At 37.0% G+C, this 19,881-nt stretch overlaps 1 protein-coding gene across 3 annotated transcripts in view; it reads right to left on the bottom strand.

Moving 5' to 3' along the window:
- LOC109081765 (zinc finger protein GLIS1) overlaps positions 1-19,881 on the bottom strand; it is a 71,489-nt gene that overhangs the window by 37,442 nt on the left and 14,166 nt on the right. For 2 of the 3 annotated variants that reach the window (XM_042728897.1, XM_042728898.1), the window contains exons 3-4: positions 8,256-8,445; positions 4,847-6,056 (exon numbers count right to left, since the gene is read on the bottom strand). In XM_042728897.1, the coding sequence (XP_042584831.1) occupies positions 4,847-6,056; positions 8,256-8,445 (1,400 nt within the window). The remainder of the gene's footprint in view (positions 1-4,846; positions 6,057-8,255; positions 8,446-19,881) is intronic. The other variant, XM_042728899.1, reaches the window with a different exon arrangement.

The raw sequence follows: 19,881 nt of genomic DNA, 5'->3' as shown, positions 1-19,881 counted from the left end.
TCTTTATATATAAGTTTGCCGGTTTCACACTAGCAAAGGGGGGGTGGGAGGAAATTCCATGATCTATGTTTTTTCCAGCAGGTTGTTCAAGCCAATTTTTCTTCAAGTAAAGGCCTGTATGTTCAAACTTCGTCGTAAGGGTGGCTCCGCATTTAATTTTGATGAGGTAACAAAAAAGGTGTGGTTTAGGAAGTTAAATCCTAATATCCGTTAACATTACAACATGCAATTTAAAAATAAAAACATATTTTTTGCGAGCCAGATGTTCAATGACCAGCTGTCTTGTGATGGTGACAATGACAAAGATGAGAAACGCAAGCAAATGGGTGTGTACTGCCCAGAAACATTTACTGCTTCATTAAAAATTAAGTCAGATATCCAAACTGAACTGCAAATACTTGTACACCCTACACATGTGATCTTGTAAACGAAATATTTCCCAAATGAAAAGCATTACAAAAAAAGAGGTCACTTTTGAAGATGTAAAATTTGGCAAACGAGCAATGAGTAAAGTAATAATTAAATATTTTTATAATTATTTATAATGTATTATGATTAATAATAATGATAATAACAATATACTGTATACTTTTAGAAATAAATGTAAAAAATAAATAAATAATTTCTAAATAATTATTAAATAAAATATTATTTAAAAATATGGTTTTCAATCCCTGAATAAACAAAACCATAGCTGAGAAATATATATCATCATTTTATTTTAAACTTGAAAAGACTATTTAAAGGAAAATAGAGGTCACTTTTGAAGATGTAAAATTTGGCAAACGAGCAATGAGTAAAGTAATAATTAAATATTTTTATAATTATTTATAATGTATTATGATTAATAATAATGATAATAACAATATATACTTTTAGAAATAAATGTAAAAAATAAATAAATTATTTCTAAATAATTATTAAATAAAATATTATTTAAAAATATGGTTTTCAATCCCTGAATAAACAAAACCATAGCTGAGAAATATATATCATCATTTTATTTTAAACTTGAAAAGACTACTTAAAGGAAAAAAAAACCTAAATGACAAAAAATGCAAGAAAGAAATCACTGAACAAACAAACAATCCAGTTCCAAAATACACTGGCATTTTTGCATCAGACATATGCCTGAATGAATGTCAGCACAGATGATGCAGGAAAAGCCAAATAGTAAAATCTAAAAGGTTGGAGGAATTAAAACAGAGTGTTATTATGACTATGAGAACTCAGTGACCATTTAGTACAGTAGTAAACACACACTAACCACATAAAATACAGAGCAGCACAGTCCATACTTTTAACCTGTCACAGCAGGAACAAACTGCAGAAAATGGCAAGAAAACCTCAAGTCGACTGCAATAACGCTAAACCAAAGCCTACATATTAAGGAAATAAGATTAAACCAATACATTCCAGAGGAAATTCAATAAAGAAACCATCATTAATTTCCAACGTTGTAGCATGGATCTGCTCATCAAAAAGTAACTAGAGTATTATCAACAGATACGCTTTGATGAATATTTACATGAATTTCATGAGCTGCTGGGATAGGTGATCTGAAATACAAATCCAGTGTTGAATCCAGTACAGCATTGACGTATAAGAGCCCTGGGACAGTGTCGGGGCAGCAGTCGCTGGATACATTTTTAATATTAATGCAGACAAGAAGGGCAAAAAAGCAATAAACTAAAACAAAACTTGAATTAGACATGAAACACAACAGGATATTGCAGTGAGATTATGTTGTTTCCTTTTAGATGCCTTTTGACTCTGCTGTCTGACTACCACAAAACAGCCCGCGGCACTTTTTAATTGGACAGGGTGAACCGAAAAAGCCTCTCAAACTCTGCGAAGTAGTTTTAAGAGGTCTGCCGAGCTCAGTGATTGCAGATGTAGCTGTGTTTTTACGTGCCGGGGCATAAAACCACGTCCAGGTATGGACGGTGACAAAGCAGAGAGTCAGAACCCCGTCCTGTGTTTCTGATAATGACTTTTTCCTGCCAAGGCGCTGCATGATACAAATGAAATGCAGCATAGTTGGGAGAGAAGACAAAGCAAGGGAGAGAAAGAGAGGGAGAGAGAGAGGAATGAGAGAGTGTTATGTTTGGATGCACGGAAATCGTGCCTCGTGCGCTCTCTGAGGAATCTGCAGTTGGAAAGATAATAAAGGGATTAGCTGGGTTTTCTGAAGCATTTGCTTCTAAATCAAAACGTCTCATCGGTTTCCTCTGCACAAATAGTTAGAATACCAAAATGTCTTTGTATACTGTGCAAAGGCCACAAATGCAACATGTTTCAGACAAAAGCTGCTTCCTGCAGAGGTCCCAGGAAGGCATCGATTCGCAGGAAAAAATGAAAACACTTCAGAACCTGAGAAAGGTCAGCTAGTCAAGTATGTGCACTCATCCAATTTGTGAAATATAAATAAATAATTATAATTAAAAATATATATATAAATATAAAAATACAATTTTAACTAATATAAATTATATTTTAAATAAATAAAATAATATAAATATAATATTTAGTTCTTCTCCGATGATTACAAGGTACTGAATGAATCAAGATGAGTTTTCATTCAGAATCACACAGTTTGTGTAGTTAAGTCTGTACGTCAAAAACTTCCCATAAAAACTGCATATCAGTTAGCTTTAGTATTAATATCATTAAAGTCACTTTTAAATTAAAAAACATCAATACTGTAAAAAATTATCTCACCAAGTAACACAATAATTCTGCTACAAGTCAATTCCACACAAATCTACTCAAACTTGAACACATTACCCACATTAATTTTATTTAATTTAAAAAATCTGTTTAAATGTAAGTAATTAATATTTGAAAGCACTAAGTTACAAAAATAAAATAATTTTTTTTTCCAAATAATAGGCCTGAAATCTGCCTAAGTACCAGATGTACTGCCAGTTGGGATTAATTTAATGATCCACTAAATTTAAATGTTTGACTTAAATTGACCTTTTCTGTTTTTCGCACAGGAAACATTCTAGTCCAGGCCACCGGACTGCCTAAAAACAGAGACTGAACTTGGACAAAGTTGACTCAGTGAGAGGCCTTTGCTACATCTAGAGACAATGTCCAGCCATTTTACAACAATAATGCGTTTGTTCCTATCTTAGCATCTGCTTAGCATCGCCATGAATAAAAATGAGTGTTTGTTTGTTCTGACAGGTTGTGACACCAGGGCTCTTGCCATATAGTCCGGGCAGAATTTTGAGAGTAAGAAGAGAACTCCTACAGCACTGTTGTAGCCTACGAGTATGAGCAAGTGAGAAAAAGAGAGAGATTATGCTATAAAAAAAGAAAAAAACAATAATACTCAAATACATATATACAACAACAAAAGCAACGATTCACAAAAATGATTTCTAGAACTACCAAGTTTATGCCGCAGAGTGCGCAACAATCCCGAAAATGTAGTTGCATGGATTTGAAGGAATTTATAAGATCTAATTACATCTGTCAGTCCAGCTGCTGTGAGCTCAGAGTAAACCAACGTCTTCTCGAGAATAAACAAAACTTGTCATTAATAACCTCAACGGAACTACTTAATGCTACCCTTGTAACATACTCCACATATTAGTGTACAGCTGTCTCCTATTGACACGGCTAACCAGATAATTCGGATACAAAAAGGCATTCTGGGATTTAAATGAATAGGCCAACTTCGAAACAAGCTGTTAAAGTATCTGTAAAATAAAAGGATTTTTGGACAGAATCTTGTTTAAGAAATTGAATATATCTGACAAGAAATCCAACGTTCTCCGATTGAGCAATAGAGGGGAATTTTGCTAGTCATCTCCTCTGCGGCTCCGTTCTTACAGACTACTACATTTTTCCAAGTGTTTAGTTTGGATAAAGAGCCAATTCGCTTAATACTTGTGGGACGGCTAAACGTTTAAACCTCCTATTTAAAGGGATCAAGTGCACGCATTGTTTTGTTATGTTAAACAGATGTGTAGTGTTTTTTCTTAGATCTCAATCATTTCGGGAGGGGGGGGGGTTGTTGTTGTTGTTTTGTTTTGTTTTTTGTAGAGGAAAAGACAGAAAGACAGAGAGAGAGAAAGAGATCTTAAGAAAATAAACAGAGTTTCACCCTACACAAATTGTGGACTAATTGTGTGCATTTGGTGGGGCTGGAGCCATTTTTCCACTTGAGCTGAGAATGTTAGAAAAGGCACTTTGACATTGATTAGTGTGTTGACTTGTGGAATCGGAGAGTTTTACCTGGATGTCTTGGGTTTCACCACGACACTATTTATACAGCTAGACTACAGGTCCAATTAAATACCCAAACCCGTCAGTGGAAAAGTTAGCTGCGCTTTCAGTTGAAATCATAATTTCTCATGCCATGTGATATGGTTGTGTAAAAAAAGCTGAGGAAAATAGGCATAGGTGGTCCCTTGAAAGCTGTTACGAAAAATGAAGCTTGGAGAGAACTTCCAATTCTATTCCTTGAATAAAAAAGACATAAAAATAATGGATTTGTAAAAAAAAAAAAATGTGGGGCCTTCAGAAAGAAATTTGGTTTAATAAAGCCTAATGAAAGAGTTATTTGTCCTTGGTTGATAATACATACTTAAAACTGATTTTAAAACTGACCTGCTTAATTAAAAATAATTATACCGGCATTTGGTTTCCCCAACTTTCCACTCAAATTAAAGCCAATGAGGATTCCAACAAAAGCAATTCAGTCTGAAATACTGCATATGCATTTTCAAGGCCATTTCAGCTGCCAGCTATAATCACCTCTATGAATTTCATTATGGGGAACCGCTGGAAATTGTGCGCTTTTGACGGCCAGCTAAAAATGGTAGATACTCACCATGCATTTGTTAGGTTTCTCTCCAGAGTGAACTCTCATGTGGATGAGCAACTTGTAGCGGGCGTTGAAGGGTTTGTAGCGACGGACACATCCGGCCCAAAAGCAGGTGAAGTCCTCGCCCTTGCGCTGGTCAATGTGGACCTTCTCGATATGCCTAACCAGCTCCTCCTGCTGCTCATACGCCGCACTGCAGTCAATCCATCGGCATACCTGCTTATCGCTAAATACGTCCTCCCTGTCATCCACCTGCTGTTCGACCAGGCCAGTGGGTTTGGGTTGTGCCAGCAGGCCTGAGGGTGGAGACTGCTGCTGGCTCTGAAAATGCAGTAGAGCTCCAGGGCCGGAGCCCATGTACTGGTGCAGGTGGTAGGGAGGGGGCATGGACGGCCGTGGGGGGCCTGTTTGATGGTGGTGGTGATGGTGGGAATGCCCACCGCAGTGGCTTCCGTGGCTCGTCAGATAGTGATAGTGATGCTGAAAGAGCTCCTCCTCACTTGGAGAGAACTCATCCACCGGTTCCTGTTTCAGCGTCGCCGTACAGCTGTCCAGCACAGCGCCGGGCTGTATGAGAAGTCCAAGCCCGTCGCTGCTACCCACGCCAGGCCCCGGCTGCATGGAGCCCACGTCCTCACAATGCTCCACCGATGACACCGAGGAGGACGAGGACGAAGAGGAGAGGGGTAGGAGGCAGGACGAGGTGGAAGGTGACGGCAGCTGAGGGCTGGGGAGAGGCTTGTGGGAGAACGTGGCAGCGGTAGGCGACGACGAATTGGTGCGCAGGCCGTTAACGCAGGACATCTGGGAGGAGCATATGTTTGCGGCAATATCGATTCCCTCCGAGGCTGACTGGGAGGCCACCGAGAGGCAGCGTCTCTTCAGTCCGCTCGTGTTCGGCCTTGCTGAGTGACGCGAGCTCGGGGACAAAGCCAGCAGGGAGGAGCCATCTTCATTATTAAATGGATACACAGTCACCGCCATTGCTGACAACGAGAGAACTGTTGCTAAGTTACCTTCACCACCACCGCTGCCACCGCCACTGCTCAGACGGTCCAATTCCCTGCGACCTGCTCCCATTCCTCCTGAAAAGTCACCCAGGGCCGATCCCAGCTTGTAGCCTTCCTGTTTGATGGGGTACGACGGCAAGGCATGACACCCATTGACGCCACCGGACAGAGACGACGAGCTGAGAGCTGTCTGAAAGCCAGCAGACCTGTGGGAGAATGAAACACACCCAGAGGAATATGAGGAGCATTTAGGCAGAACAGAGCAGAAAGAATATGCACACTATTAGCAGCCTGGCTTGTTGAAAGATAAAGGCCAGGGCTTCTCAAAGCACTGCCAACTCTGCACTGTCAGACACCAAAGGAACAGACAAGCTCTGTGCTCCGGTCCTGGCAGACCTGCACTCTCAATCATCTCTGTTAACACTGACAATGTTTGACCAAAAGCGACACGATTGGAGATTCGTTTTGCAAACCCTTACAGAATCTTATTAGGTTATAATGTTCGGTTTGTGCTGATCAGAAGCTACTTTTTATGTCCCTCTCTCTCACTCAAGAAACAGGCATTGGATGGGTTTCCACTGCGGTGTATTTTTAAACACAGGTTAGATCCACCACAAACGCTCCCGAGTAATTCCATGAATAAATGATGCAGGAAATTTGGCCTGAACTATAGTTATGAATGGGTATTTAAAAATAAGAAAAGAGAGAGATGAATACAGGCAGGCTGTCGTACTCAGCGTATGACAGGCTTTGATGACACAATAGGAGTTAACCGAAGCCTATATGTGAGCTAAATAGAAGTCACCTGGTTTTGGTGGTATAATGGTGGGCCTCTAAACGCTCTGTGTTTACAATACTCCCCATTATAGTGGGAATCTTTGCCCCCCCCCCACCCCCCTTGAATGGAGGTCATATTTCCCAGTGCGTTGCTGTGATCTTCCACATAATAATTCCTGTCAGTTTGCTCATTATGGATTTGTGTGCAAAGCTCCGGGATGATGTGAGAAGGGCCCTCTGTCCCAGCAGCCTATGAAAGATTTTGTCTAAGTCCCCTTTTCACTCGGTGCGGGAAACCGCTAATGCTAGAGCGCTGGCTGAGCCGAAGCCTCAGGTTTGTCATGAGTCGCTCCATTCAGGCTCACCACTTCCTGTTTGGCTGAAGCAGTGACATTCAGCGACAGTATTGGGAGAGTTGGATGGCATGTTTGAGTGAAAGCACTTTGGATAGCATCCCTCGCTGTACTGCGGCTACACAGAAGCCAACAGAAACCGACAGCAGTCTCTTTTCCTAGCCATTTAAAAAACAAATGCAGCCAAGAAGCGCCATCAGTGCTGCAGTGTTTTACTAGCTTGTTTGACTTGTTCCGGACTACATTAAAGCTTTATTAAACAACCTACTTTATTTGCTTTGCAGATATGTGTTTATATTTCTAATGTAATTAGCAGGACTATAAACTTGCAATCTTAAATGCTTTACATGCACTTTACTAGACTCACATGAACTGCTAATCCTGGAAGTCTCAGAGAACAAAAAGTAAATACTTGTTTGTTTGTTCATTAATAATCGTATTAATATACTATTTCAAAGTTAAGGTGTAGTAAGATGTTTTTGACAGACGTTTCTTATGCTCACCAAAGCTGTATTTATTTGATCAAAAATGGAGTAAAAACAGTAATATAGTGATATACTATTACAATTTAAAATAACTATTTTCTATTTTAAAATTTATTTTATTCCTTTGAGTGCAAAGCTGAATTTTCAGCAGCAATTACTCCAGTCTTCGGTATCACATGATCCTTCAGAAATCATTTTAATATGTTGAAACTATGATACTGGCCCAATTTTTTTCAGGATTCGTTGATAAACAGAAAGTCCAAAAGAAAAACATTTATTTGAAATATAAATATGTATCTTTAGAAATCTTTTGTAAATCAATAAATGTCTTTACTGTCACTTTTAAAAATAAATGCTGGGCCGCCCCCACTGCTCAGACAGTCCAATTCCCTGCGACGCACTTTTAAACAAATGAATGTTATCTTGCTTAATAAAAGAATTAATTTCTTTCCAACCAATAAATAATTTCTCTGACCCCAAACATTTGAATGGTAGTGTAAGTAGGAGGAATAGCTGGTTGTCATGTCACAAAATAGCAATGTTTCACTCATAAATATTAATTAGACTATGCATAAATCACTAAGATCTTTCACAGTTTCATCAAATAAATGATCTGCAGTAGATTATTAGCTCATTTCCAAGTCAAAATTGAATGAAATAATGTTATACTTAGCAAATGTTCAATATATATTTTAAATAGCACATTCAGTTACTTTTTTAGTCATAAACATTTCTCAGAGGGCAACTATTCTTATTGATCAGTCCGAGTATTGTGCTGTGCTAGTCTCACCTGGCGTCTCGGTGGGGGTTTTCCTGCAGGTGAAGGTTCTGTGAGGGCGGTTCACAGTGGCTGCTGTGGTGGTACTGTGCTCCAGGCTGAACTGGCAGGTTCTGTCCACATCGCAGCAAGGTTCCTTCTTCTGCTGTCAGCTCAGGAGTGCTTTCCTTCTCTGAACAGAATGAGATACATCCCCCATTCACTGAAACAGGTGGAAAATACGACAGTTATATTAACATTTACAGATTTTTAAAACCATCCACCAATCTTTTAAACCCATTGCACGACTCTCTGGAGTACATTATTTTAACAACGAGACACAGTCAATGTCATTGCACAGGGAGAACTCTTAAACTGAGTGTAGCAAATGAAATCAAAATAAAGATAAATACGGTTTCATAGTGTTTGAAAATATTTCCAGAAGGAAAGCTGACACTCTTTTGGAGTCCAGTGTGGGTGACCACATTATTCAAGTTTTTTACTAACTCAATTTTAGAAATTAAATTTGCTCGCAATGATGATATTAATAATGCAACATCCAATCGAGTCTGATCAAAACCAGCATCTAAACATGTGGATAAAGCCAAACCAAAGACAAAGGAGGTTCAGTAAGATATCGTTTCCAAGTAAACAAAATGAAAAGGTGACAAGTAATTGCTATAAAGCAAACAATTGTGAGGGAAACAAAGAAATGAGTGTTGAAAGGCGAGAAGAAACGAGAGAAAGAGAAAGAGAAAGAGAAAAAGAAACGATGGAGAAGGAGGTCATAAGACACGCAGGTCCTGTAAAGCACATGCTGGATCCACTCAACTCTATAAACAGAAGAAACACACTTTTTCACATCCATTCTAGTTTTCAAAGAACAATAATGGTTGTTTATTAAATCTTGGATCATTTTTTCTTGGCTTAGAAATCCCACAGTTGGAATGTCAAACTGTGTTTGTGTATAACATCACCGCTCGCTGAGCTAAAGCCAGGGCTTTCTTGCTTCATCTGGAGAGGATTGAGAGGTTTGTCAATGACGTTGGAATAGTTTGTTTCACACTAAAACTAACATTCTTTTAATTACGTCCTCCTGCTCTTTCGTCCCTTAGCATTCTACTATGCTGTGAGCTCATTTTAAATAGAAATTATATACGTTAAAATTATTTTAGGCTTGATTCCTGTATGTGACACTGATCATTGGTTTCACAAGACGTATTCAAATGCCACAAAATCAAGTAGAGGTAAACTATACTGCTGATGTGAGGTGCAGAGAGAATATAGCCAGAAGCCACAGGAATTTTCAACACAAATCTGTTTTACAGATTTTCAAAATTGCTCAATATCATATCTGGGATGCAATTCTTGCCACAGGAGGCAGCTTGTGAAAACAGTTCTGCTGTGAGCCATTTAGCTAAGACCCTTTAACCCCCAAAATAGCTATTTAAGCAACCATGAGGAACAGAAGACACAAATATGATTTTTTGTTTCAAAATAACAGTAGAACCTTTGGGGCACTTTTGATTACCAGGCATAAAAACGATCATGAATAGCAGATGAAATGCCTTTGTTGAAGGTGATGATTGGAGTTTTGATGATTGTCCCCAATCGACGCGCTTGTGCAACACAGAAATGTGCACATCCAACCTGCAGAAGATGAGGCAAATGGCTCAGTGTCAGAATACTTCACACTCCATATGATTCTTTTAATGTATTACTGTCCAATTCCAAAAACGTGCTGCCAAGTTACATCAATTCAGATCCAAGTTTGCATTAAAAGCCTTGCTCTATACGGAGAGAATTATGGGAGAGGTTTAAAGATATGATGCTTTGTTACATTAACAGAATTAGTCACGGCAAGGCTGCATAAGAGAAGCTCCACCACATTTGGAAACTTGGACAGAATGTTAGATTGGATTTATATTGAATTTGCAATGGTAATTCACTTGGTTTTGGTCAGAAGGTGGGAGTCTGTGAAAGCTCCAGTTGTGAAAGCTGGAACAAAGAGAAAAAGAGAGAAAAAAGAAAGAGAGAGATTCTAATGCTCAAAGAGCAGTGGAACCTACAGTCTACTTGTACTTAAAACACTGGAATCATCAGATGCATGACCGAATTTATGTTTTCTTGTATAAAAAAACATTGTTTATGGATTTTATCCCACTTTTCATTGATAGAGACAGTAGAAAGGGGATTCATGAGGAGGGCAATAAGCCACAATACTAAATTGCTTTTTTCAAAATAAATAAATAAATACTTTTTAAATACTCTATGAAGGTGCTATTTGAAAATTAAATATAATATGTCAGAAGTAATATAATATAATATAATATAATTACAGAAGAATTATAAATATGCTGCTTGAAATATGAAGCAGGCTGCAGGCTGAAGCACAGCAATGCTTTATGTCAACTATCCAGATGTGGACATGATACATCATAAAAAGTCTTGATATATACACAATAGAAACCTCTAAAAGTGCTTTTTCTCCCAGACCTTTTGTCTGTATCTCACACAGCGAAATTAAACTGAGAAGGATGAAGGACGAAGAACACGTTGGCTCTCATCTATACCTGGAGGACAGACAGAACACAGAGGATGTTTCTTCAGCTCTCTTAGAGGATCTCTGATCCTTGCCCAAATGTAAGCCAGGGTAAAGGAGGGAGCAGGTTTGCAAGCATTCAGAAGCTATTAAGGAATGACAATCTTGGGTGTGAGATCACTGCAGTGTGATGCCAATAACACCTGAGGGCAAAGCAGAGAGCTCCATGATGAAGACCAGACTGGTGTGCTGGCCTCATTCACAAGAACACAATCACAGAGCAGAAAAACACTTCCATTGTCATCCTCGTTTCACGTGTACAAAAGAACATGGCTTTTAGACTCTGGGCAAATAACAAAGCTGTTTTATATGACAAACACTCCCATGCTATAAATCCATCTTATTCAGACTTGTTAACTTTTAAAGAGGAACTGAATACACTTCCCATATCTTTTGTTGACATCAGAGTCTCTGATTCCAGTCAAGCTGTGCTTTATTTGGTGCAAATTCATCTGTCATTTGGTTAATATAGTTACTAAATATTTGGGGAAATTAAAAACTATTGTTTTATCAAGTAAGGTATAGATAAGTAAATTAAAACAAATAAAATTAAAACTTTTTTTTCTTTTTTTGCTCACTGATTTTACTTTTTACACTACGGTTCAGAAACTTAGGGTCAGATTAAAAATTTTGTAAGATTTGTAAGCTTTTTTTTTTTAAAGAAAATAATATTTTTATTCAGGAAAATTGAAGTGAAAACATTCATAATGTTACAAAAGTTGACAATTTTTGAATGAATGAATGAATTAATGAATCATGGTTTCCACAAAATATTAAGCAGAAAATACCAGTATAGTAGAAAATACCTTTTCCATAATGTTACAAAAGAATACTATTTCAAGTCAATTCTGTTCTTTTGAACTTTCTATTCATCAAAGAATTTTGTAAAAAAAAAAAAAAAAAAAAAAAAAAAAATTACCAAATCATGGTTCCACAAAATTATAAAGCAGAAAATACCGGCACAGTAGAAAATACCTTTTCTTATTTTTTTGGGAGTGCATGTCTTTCTGCAAATAACTGATGTCAACAGATTGAAAAACAGATTTGAAATCTCATGTAAACATATTTTTCTTGTATGAGTTACCAGGGTATTGTTGCACATGTAAACATTCAGCATTTGATTTTATGAATATTTTGTTGATATTTTGTTTGATAAACAATTTTATTATTACTGGTTTGAGGCCAAATGTCCACTTGATGTCCAAAATCAAAACTGGAATCAAGAAAAGCTATAGAATCACTGCTTTACAGTAACATACATTAGGAGAAGACACAGTGCAACCCGTCTACCCCATAACCCCACCACTGGACCACGGGGACTCCCTGCATCTGATCAGCAGATGGGTCGGCCATTATTAAACGTAATTGGTGGTAATCTTAGGTGATTTTTTATTTCGGTGACACTTCATTTTCTACAATTCTCGCCTCCTGCCTTTCAAGTCACCTAAGTGCAGCATTAAGTGCTGGAGTGAGACCGAGCTTGTGCCAGCATTTAATGTTTTCAAGTCTTCAGAGATGCTGGCAATGGAAAGCAGATGTCCGAAGACGCTGGAATACTGAACAAGACGGTGCTTCAGAGAGGATGGGAGAGGGCTGTGCATATGCGCATGTGTGCCAGTGCACGTATGTGTGTATCAACTCTAATGCACGTCAAACATGTAAGTCTACAGAACAACAAGCTGCCAAAACCACAAGACAGATGCATCTGGAAATGCACTGTGACATTTCTACTCGGGCCACTTTAGCACCATAAATCATAGCATCCACACTTAAACAGTTAATAACGATCAGAACTCTCTGATGCACTCTTCCTCTTACATTCGCTGCTCTTTTTCGGCCTTATTAACTCATTAGTGGGGCTAGCTAAGATGGGCATAACTATTACTAGTGTTCATATTTGGGGTTAGAGATTAAACGTTTACATCTGTCATACCTCAAATCATGCGGCTTGTTGAAAAAAGAAGCTTTAATACTTTTCTAAAGGATCTGACATGCAGTTTTACCCGGTGGACCATAAAATGAAAAAAAAAAAAAAATCTTATATGTGACATTATTAAGGCTTGGGGAGCAAACCACCTTGCAACCTCCAAAAACAATCTTCGATTAATATGCTAAAGCACAAGTTTTATTTCCTGTATACAAAAAAATTTTAATAAATAGTTACTTCACATCCCATCCAGTGATCTCCTCCAAGGCTATGAAAACATACATGTATGAATGTATAGTAATTTCACTATTGTCCATTTAAAAACTAAATTTAACTTTAAAAAAAAAATGTCAATATTTTTGCACTGCCTTGCCTTTTTCTGTTGCTCTATGACATCCATTTGATGCACATGCATAGGTACACGTTTTGTACAAGTAATGACATTTTAATTAAACATTGCAAGGTTAAAAAGTCAATTTAAACATATGCATGGTCGAATTGTTCACAATACAGTTTATAATATGCATTTAAAAACTAGATTTGAATTTGGGTGAATTGGGTGAATATTTATTTCATGCTTACTTTAAGTGCAAAGTGTAAAGGCGATTCACTTGCTGTCAGAATGAGCATTTGTGAAAAATTAAAATACTTGCATGAATTTATAACATAGATAAGAAAATAGTTGTCATATGTATGACAGTACACGTACCTGACAAGAACTGACATGAAACATTTAAAAATGTTTGGATCTTAATCTTTTTCAACAGTAAGTAGCTCTGTGGCCATCCGCCATTTGTCAAATCTGTATTTTTCATAAAAATGTTTTTTGTAAAAAAAAAAAATGCTGGTGAGTTTCTCGTTGTGCACTGCAAAGACCTAATTAATTGAAGATTAAATTTGTCTATCATTATTAATTGAATAAATTACTTGATGTAGCCCTACTTAGAAAACCATAACAACATAGCAACACCCTGGCAACCACCTACACTCAAAAAAAATTAAGCCTTTTTTATGATTGACGCTATCTAATTAATAGTAGAATTCTGTTAAACTGAATAGAATAATCCATACATAATTTAATTGAATTATTGATTAAGGATTCAATTATTAAATTAAAATACGGTTTATTCGATTTGATTTTAATTTTAAATTGGGTAAATCTTAAAAAAAGGCTTAGATTTTTTTTTGAGTATTCAAATTTCTATTATAGTGCCAAAGATTTCACATTTTCTTCAGAAAAATATAAGCATCTAGTTTCTGTTCCATATTTTATTTCTCTGCTTCTCTTGCTTTCTTTTGCTTTCCTTTTAATGGTCCTGTCCCTCTCCTCTCTTTTTTTCTTTCAGAGACCAGGTCAGCAGACTCCTGAGGAGTGGAGCTTATACTGGATTTTCTTGCAGTCTTCAACACGACTGTCCTGTGCAGATGTTCCATATTATGGATGAGAGCCTTTTGCATGTTTAAATCTCATAACTCATGTCTATACTTGTGTCTCCACACAGACCCGGAACTTATTTGTTTGCTTAGTAATGAAGGCTTGATTGAAAACCTGAGGGTACAACAAAATGAAAAATAACAAAGTCTAGAGAAAGGTTCCCTTAAACAGGTGCCTGGCCCTGCAAGGGGGAAAACTCGATTAAATTACGAGGGCCTGAAATGACTTTGTTTTTCTTGCTGGATTATTGGTACCACTAGACCAGGTTTTTCATGAGGATGAAATTGGTTTGTTATGCCAGTTTCTGTATGAAGACAAATCTTGATTTGTGTTTCACTTCTAAAGTCAAAAATGTCACTTTTAGCAAAAATATATTCTTCAGCCAGTATTTCATATCAAAGGAAACAAGGTACACCAAAAGCACAGAATATGATGGCCGTTTTATGGAGAAACCACTTTTGTGTCAGGGTTATTATCAATTATTAACTAACACTAAAACTATTAAAGAAAAAAAAATCATTGATTTGAAATGAAATAAATGTAAAATAATGAAAAAAATGAAATATTCTTTTTTAGCTACTTGCTGCTTAGTCTTTTTCTTTTATATATATATATATATATATATATATATATATATATATATATATATATATATATATATATATATATACTATATATATAAACATTAAATTATTTAACCTTTTGAGCGGTACGGTCCCACATATGGGATTCTAATTGCCGTGCCTCTGAGAGTACGGTCCCACATATGGGATTTAGAACGTTCAGTGACGTCACATAACTGTCAAATTCAAACTGCGTTTTCGCTCGTTGGCTGGCGCTGAGCCAGAGAGAGACGTGCACTGCTCTTGTTATATTATCACAACTATGCAGTGTTCTTAACCACATAATGCATATTTTAGGTTTCAGACATTTAAATACACATAAGTACTAGTAAAACAATACATTTAGAGTTTGAAAAACTACACGCATATGTCTATGGAAGCAACAATAACAATCCATTCAAATTTAATTTGCAGATGTGTTTTATTCATATCAGATACACATCGAATAAGTAACTGTAAAGTTCACTCTATTCATCACCCAGTTCACCTGCCACTTATTACCTGTATTTCGGGAGAAATTGATGAATTCACGTGCTGTAAATGCGACTGACAGGACTTTCTGCACTGCAGCGCGAACAAACATGGCGGCGCCCGTCTCACATTACAGATCACGATCAAGATCATTTAGAAAGCTTTTTAAACGACAAAACACACTCATTTACACATATTTATGAATCGGAATATCAGATTGTTCATGACATGGTATGCAAGTTTGTGAATATTTTAAATAAAAAAAGGAAAAACTAAATAAATGCGATCCATCTGTCACACAGTGTTATTGTAGACGTGGTGTGTCACGTGACAAGCCTGACGCGTCGCCATGGAAACAGTAAGGGGAACGTTCTAAAATAACGGTCGTCTTAAAAAAACTCACTCTGGGGGGACCGCTGGAATATTTTAAACTCACCACTGAAAAGGTTAAAATGATTTTATATATTAAAATGTATTTATATATTAAATATTTTTTTAGGTGTAAAACATAAAAACTGTGCAAAAAGTACTAAAAGTACATTTAGAAGAAATATTAAAATTAATTAAAAGGTCATTAATATTCTTTCATAATTTACATAATTTTTCTGTGTGGTACAGTTAGTTCATGATGACAATGTCTATCAAGTTCCAATTGAAAATAAAATTAAAGCACCATGAAAGTATAACAACGTAGTCATTTGTAGTTTATTTGTCCTTTTTCGTCATCATTTGTTGTATGCAAAAACCTGCATGGACCAAAAAAAAAAAAAAACCTTATGGGTTTGGAACAACATGGACGCTGACTAAATTCTAACAGAATTTTTATTTGTGGGTGAGCTACTCCTTAAAGGAACTATTTACAGCACAGCAAAGATTTTCTCTTTTGTAACCAACCACATGAAAGGTTTTACTTTCAGTTGCGCAGACAAAATTAATTTATAAATAATAGGCTTAAAGATCTGCTGTAACATTATATCCGCACAAGAGTTCATCAAACAAAAGAAGATAAATCGTTTGCTCGTGAGAAGGACAGACGCAGCTGGCCACTGATTTCGTAATAGCCTCGGCTCCTAAAACAGTCCGAACTGACCGCAGACTACTGAACACAAACAAACACAAAACACTGCCTGCACTACTCCCACGGTTCAATGACTAAACCGCACGCTTGGACAAGAGAACCTTATAAATCAAGCCTCACAGTGATTAAAGCATTACACAGCCATTTCAAAACTGTAACACACACACACACACCTAGGCAAAAGACAATCTGTCCTGCCTGTGATCAGGCCAGTGATAAACTTCTTGACGTGCTTCCAGAGGTCATGATCAATTGTTGATGTTCTTCCATACCTTTATTGTAATTACTGGGTTCCACTTGGGCATGTCACCACCTGCTGGTGACTGGCTGTCACTGGAGGAGCCTGTGAGTCTGTCCTCTGTGGACTGACGTGGGAGGATCTGGACCACCATCACTTCGGTTTCCAGTAAGCTGCGGGTGAGGCTGGGTCAGGGTGGTGCTGGAGAACCTGGCAGAGCTTTGGCGGTACCCATTGTGCCAGAGATGGGGTACATGGCTCCAGCTTTTCAGTTTGTAATGGATACACTCTCATCAAATCTAATAAGATACAATGCAACTCCTGCCACCTAAAAGACTTTTAAAACTGTCCAGATCCACAAGCATTTAGGTCTTCTTTTTCAAAATCAACAGTCATATTCAATTCTGCCATTATGATCATTATCGTCAGTCATTTTGGTCATGACCCTCATCAAAAATGTCAGACCTTATTATTAATGTGACATTTTGCTAAAGCAAGGTTTGTAAACTTTGAATTGTGGGCTTGTTTCCAGAGCTAAAGTCTTGTGGAAGAGGTTTAGAGTCTAATGAGACATTAGCTTCGAAATGGGATTTTGTTACCACCACAGTACAAATAAATAAATAAACATACAGTATTGCAACTTTTAAATTCACAATTCTGACTTTATAACTCACAATTTTGTGTTGTGAGAAAAAAAAAGTCAGAATTGTGAGATTCAGGATGTTAAAGTGGCGGTTACCTTTTTTATTTTTTATTCTGTGGCAGGAACAAAAAAAACAGAACTGCAAGACGTAAACTCAGAATTCAAGAAAAAAAGTAATTGCAAAATGTAGACTTTTTGTGAAAAAATCACAATTGCAAAACAAATTCAGTGAGATGTAAATTTGGAATTTCATATAAAATATTAAATATAGTTGCAATTCCCTTTTTTATCACTTTATTCCATGGAGCAAACATGCTTCCATAATTCAAAGAGCAATCAGTCAACTAAAATGATTTTCTATTGTTCTATTTAATTCTATTGTCTTAGAAAAACTAAACCACATCATGTCCCCTTAAAAATAATGCAATACAAACACAGAACAAGAACAAACTTGTTTTACAATGAACAGTAGTAAGAAAGGGTTCACAAATAAAGTTCTTGTTTTACGGTCAATGTACAGGATGAGGTTACTGGAAAGGATTTTACATCAGGCCCACTTAAATCTATAGAGTGTAAAATACTGGGGCTGATTACAATGTAAATGTGTCAGTAGCACGGGGCTGTGGTGCATTCCTGTGTCTTGTGCCATAAAAACGTACAGCTTTAACATTAAGACTCAAGGTTTCTCATCACAGGCTGCTGTTCTGGCTTTTATGGGATCTTGACGGCTCTTTGGGGCTCTGTAAAAATCTTTGGGACCTCAGAGGCCCTGCTGCAACTGTATGGGTTGCATTACATTGTTTCTGTTTTGTGTGTGTGCATGTGTGCAACGTATGTAGAAATATGTGCGCATGCGACTATTTAGTTATTCTAAGCTTTGAGACAAGACAAACAGGCCATATTTGAACAGAAATAAAGTTTTTCTTCTTAAGCAAAATGCTTTGGTTTCTCTTTTTCCACTGTGAAGTTGTATTTAATCATATTTCCCTGCAAAGATCATGTGAAATTAATTCCATTTGCAAAATATCTTTTCACACTAAATCAGGCTGTCAAGGTTGTGACTTAATAATAAAGTTCTCGCATAATCCTTATTATGAAAACTGCCCTTGCAATTAAAAGTGAAATGCAGTCTTGTACGGTATCCAACATTCTAAGCTCAAATTCCTGTATTGTATGAGTCAAGGCTAATATTTTCATTTGGAGCATTCCTAAGGTATGACAGCTAATGGTCAGCATGCCATTTTCAATAAATACATGACGAAGGGAGTTTTACTATATACTCTCAGCTGTCCTATTAGCTTGAAATAAAAGGCAAATTGACAAAATCGAGTAATAACAAATAGAATCGATGGCTGTCCTGTCACTGTCTGTGGTACAATCTGAACACAACTGTATTGGCCCACATTACCGAGTATGGCGTTCCCTTTAGGCTGCTTCCAATATTTACAAGCAAGCCTGAAACTGTGAGAGAATTCGATTGAATGCAGATGGCAGGAAGTTCCACTCAAATGACAGTGGCCAAATTCAACCACAAAACATGAGAGGAACCTCACAAACACACATTGCATATCCTCTTTCCAAATGCTAGAACACTTGCCTGAAGTTAAAGAAGACTGTATTCATACATTGTTACATTCAAGACACTGATAATGTCTATTTCAAATACATTATTCAAGTTTATCATGGTTTACACGATTATAAGTGGCAACAATCATTTTGGAAACCCCTTGACAGTTGCAGTTTAATGATATAAGTGCTTGTAATTGAGTCGTAAATAAATCGAACAATGTTTGACAACGATTATATTGTTTTCTATGCAATGCAATTCTCTACGGGATCCATTGTATTTAGACGGTAAAACCAGATGGTTATGTGAGGAACACAACAGCGAATCGTATTTCATTTCTTATTTTTTGTTATGTTTGTTTTAGTTCAGGAAGAAATAATGGAAGCTTTCTTTCAGAATAAGACGTTTAAAGCAATCGGTATAATTGGTTTGGCTTTGAAGTCACTGGCTGGGATCGGGATGAAATCTTACTACCAGACTCACACACTGACTAGTCTTGTTGATTAAGAAATGACTTGGCTCCACCATATTTTCTGAAGACTTTTTTTAGGAGCCATGATTTGCTTTGACAACAGGGGCAGAGAAGGAAAAGCTTTTATTTTTATTCGATTATTCAGCTTGTTTCATGTTTCCCGCTCCAAGCCCCATGCTTTCCTGTTACAGTGTACTGTGATGACCAGTCCAAACCGAAACAAGAACATAATCCCTGCTGATATCCCCAAACAAATGTTATCTGCAAATCCACAGCAGATGACAGAGCTGGCTGTACTCTGCAATGGTAAACTAACTTAGTCATTATCAAAGCTCTCTCTCAGTCAAGCATCATGGCCATGGTTAAGACTGTTTCAAGCTTTCAAGAACACAATAGAGTAATTCAGCCCAAGGCAACTTTGCAAATAAATATAACTGTCAAAATTGAGTCCATGCTGACTCTTGATTCTTTCTAATATGAATATTGCATCAGAGAGCTCAAAATCAATAACTGTGTTTACAAGAACATCATTTTCCAATTAAGCTCCAGATTTTGGTCAAAGGAATATTTCACTAACAAATGAAAATTGTCATCATTTTCTCA

This window comes from Cyprinus carpio, chromosome B8 (genome assembly GCF_018340385.1).
Source record: "Cyprinus carpio isolate SPL01 chromosome B8, ASM1834038v1, whole genome shotgun sequence".
In the NCBI taxonomy this organism is placed as follows: Eukaryota; Metazoa; Chordata; class Actinopteri; order Cypriniformes; family Cyprinidae; genus Cyprinus; species Cyprinus carpio.
Note: the sequence above shows the minus strand (reverse complement) of the source record. Positions and strands in the feature narration are given on the sequence as shown.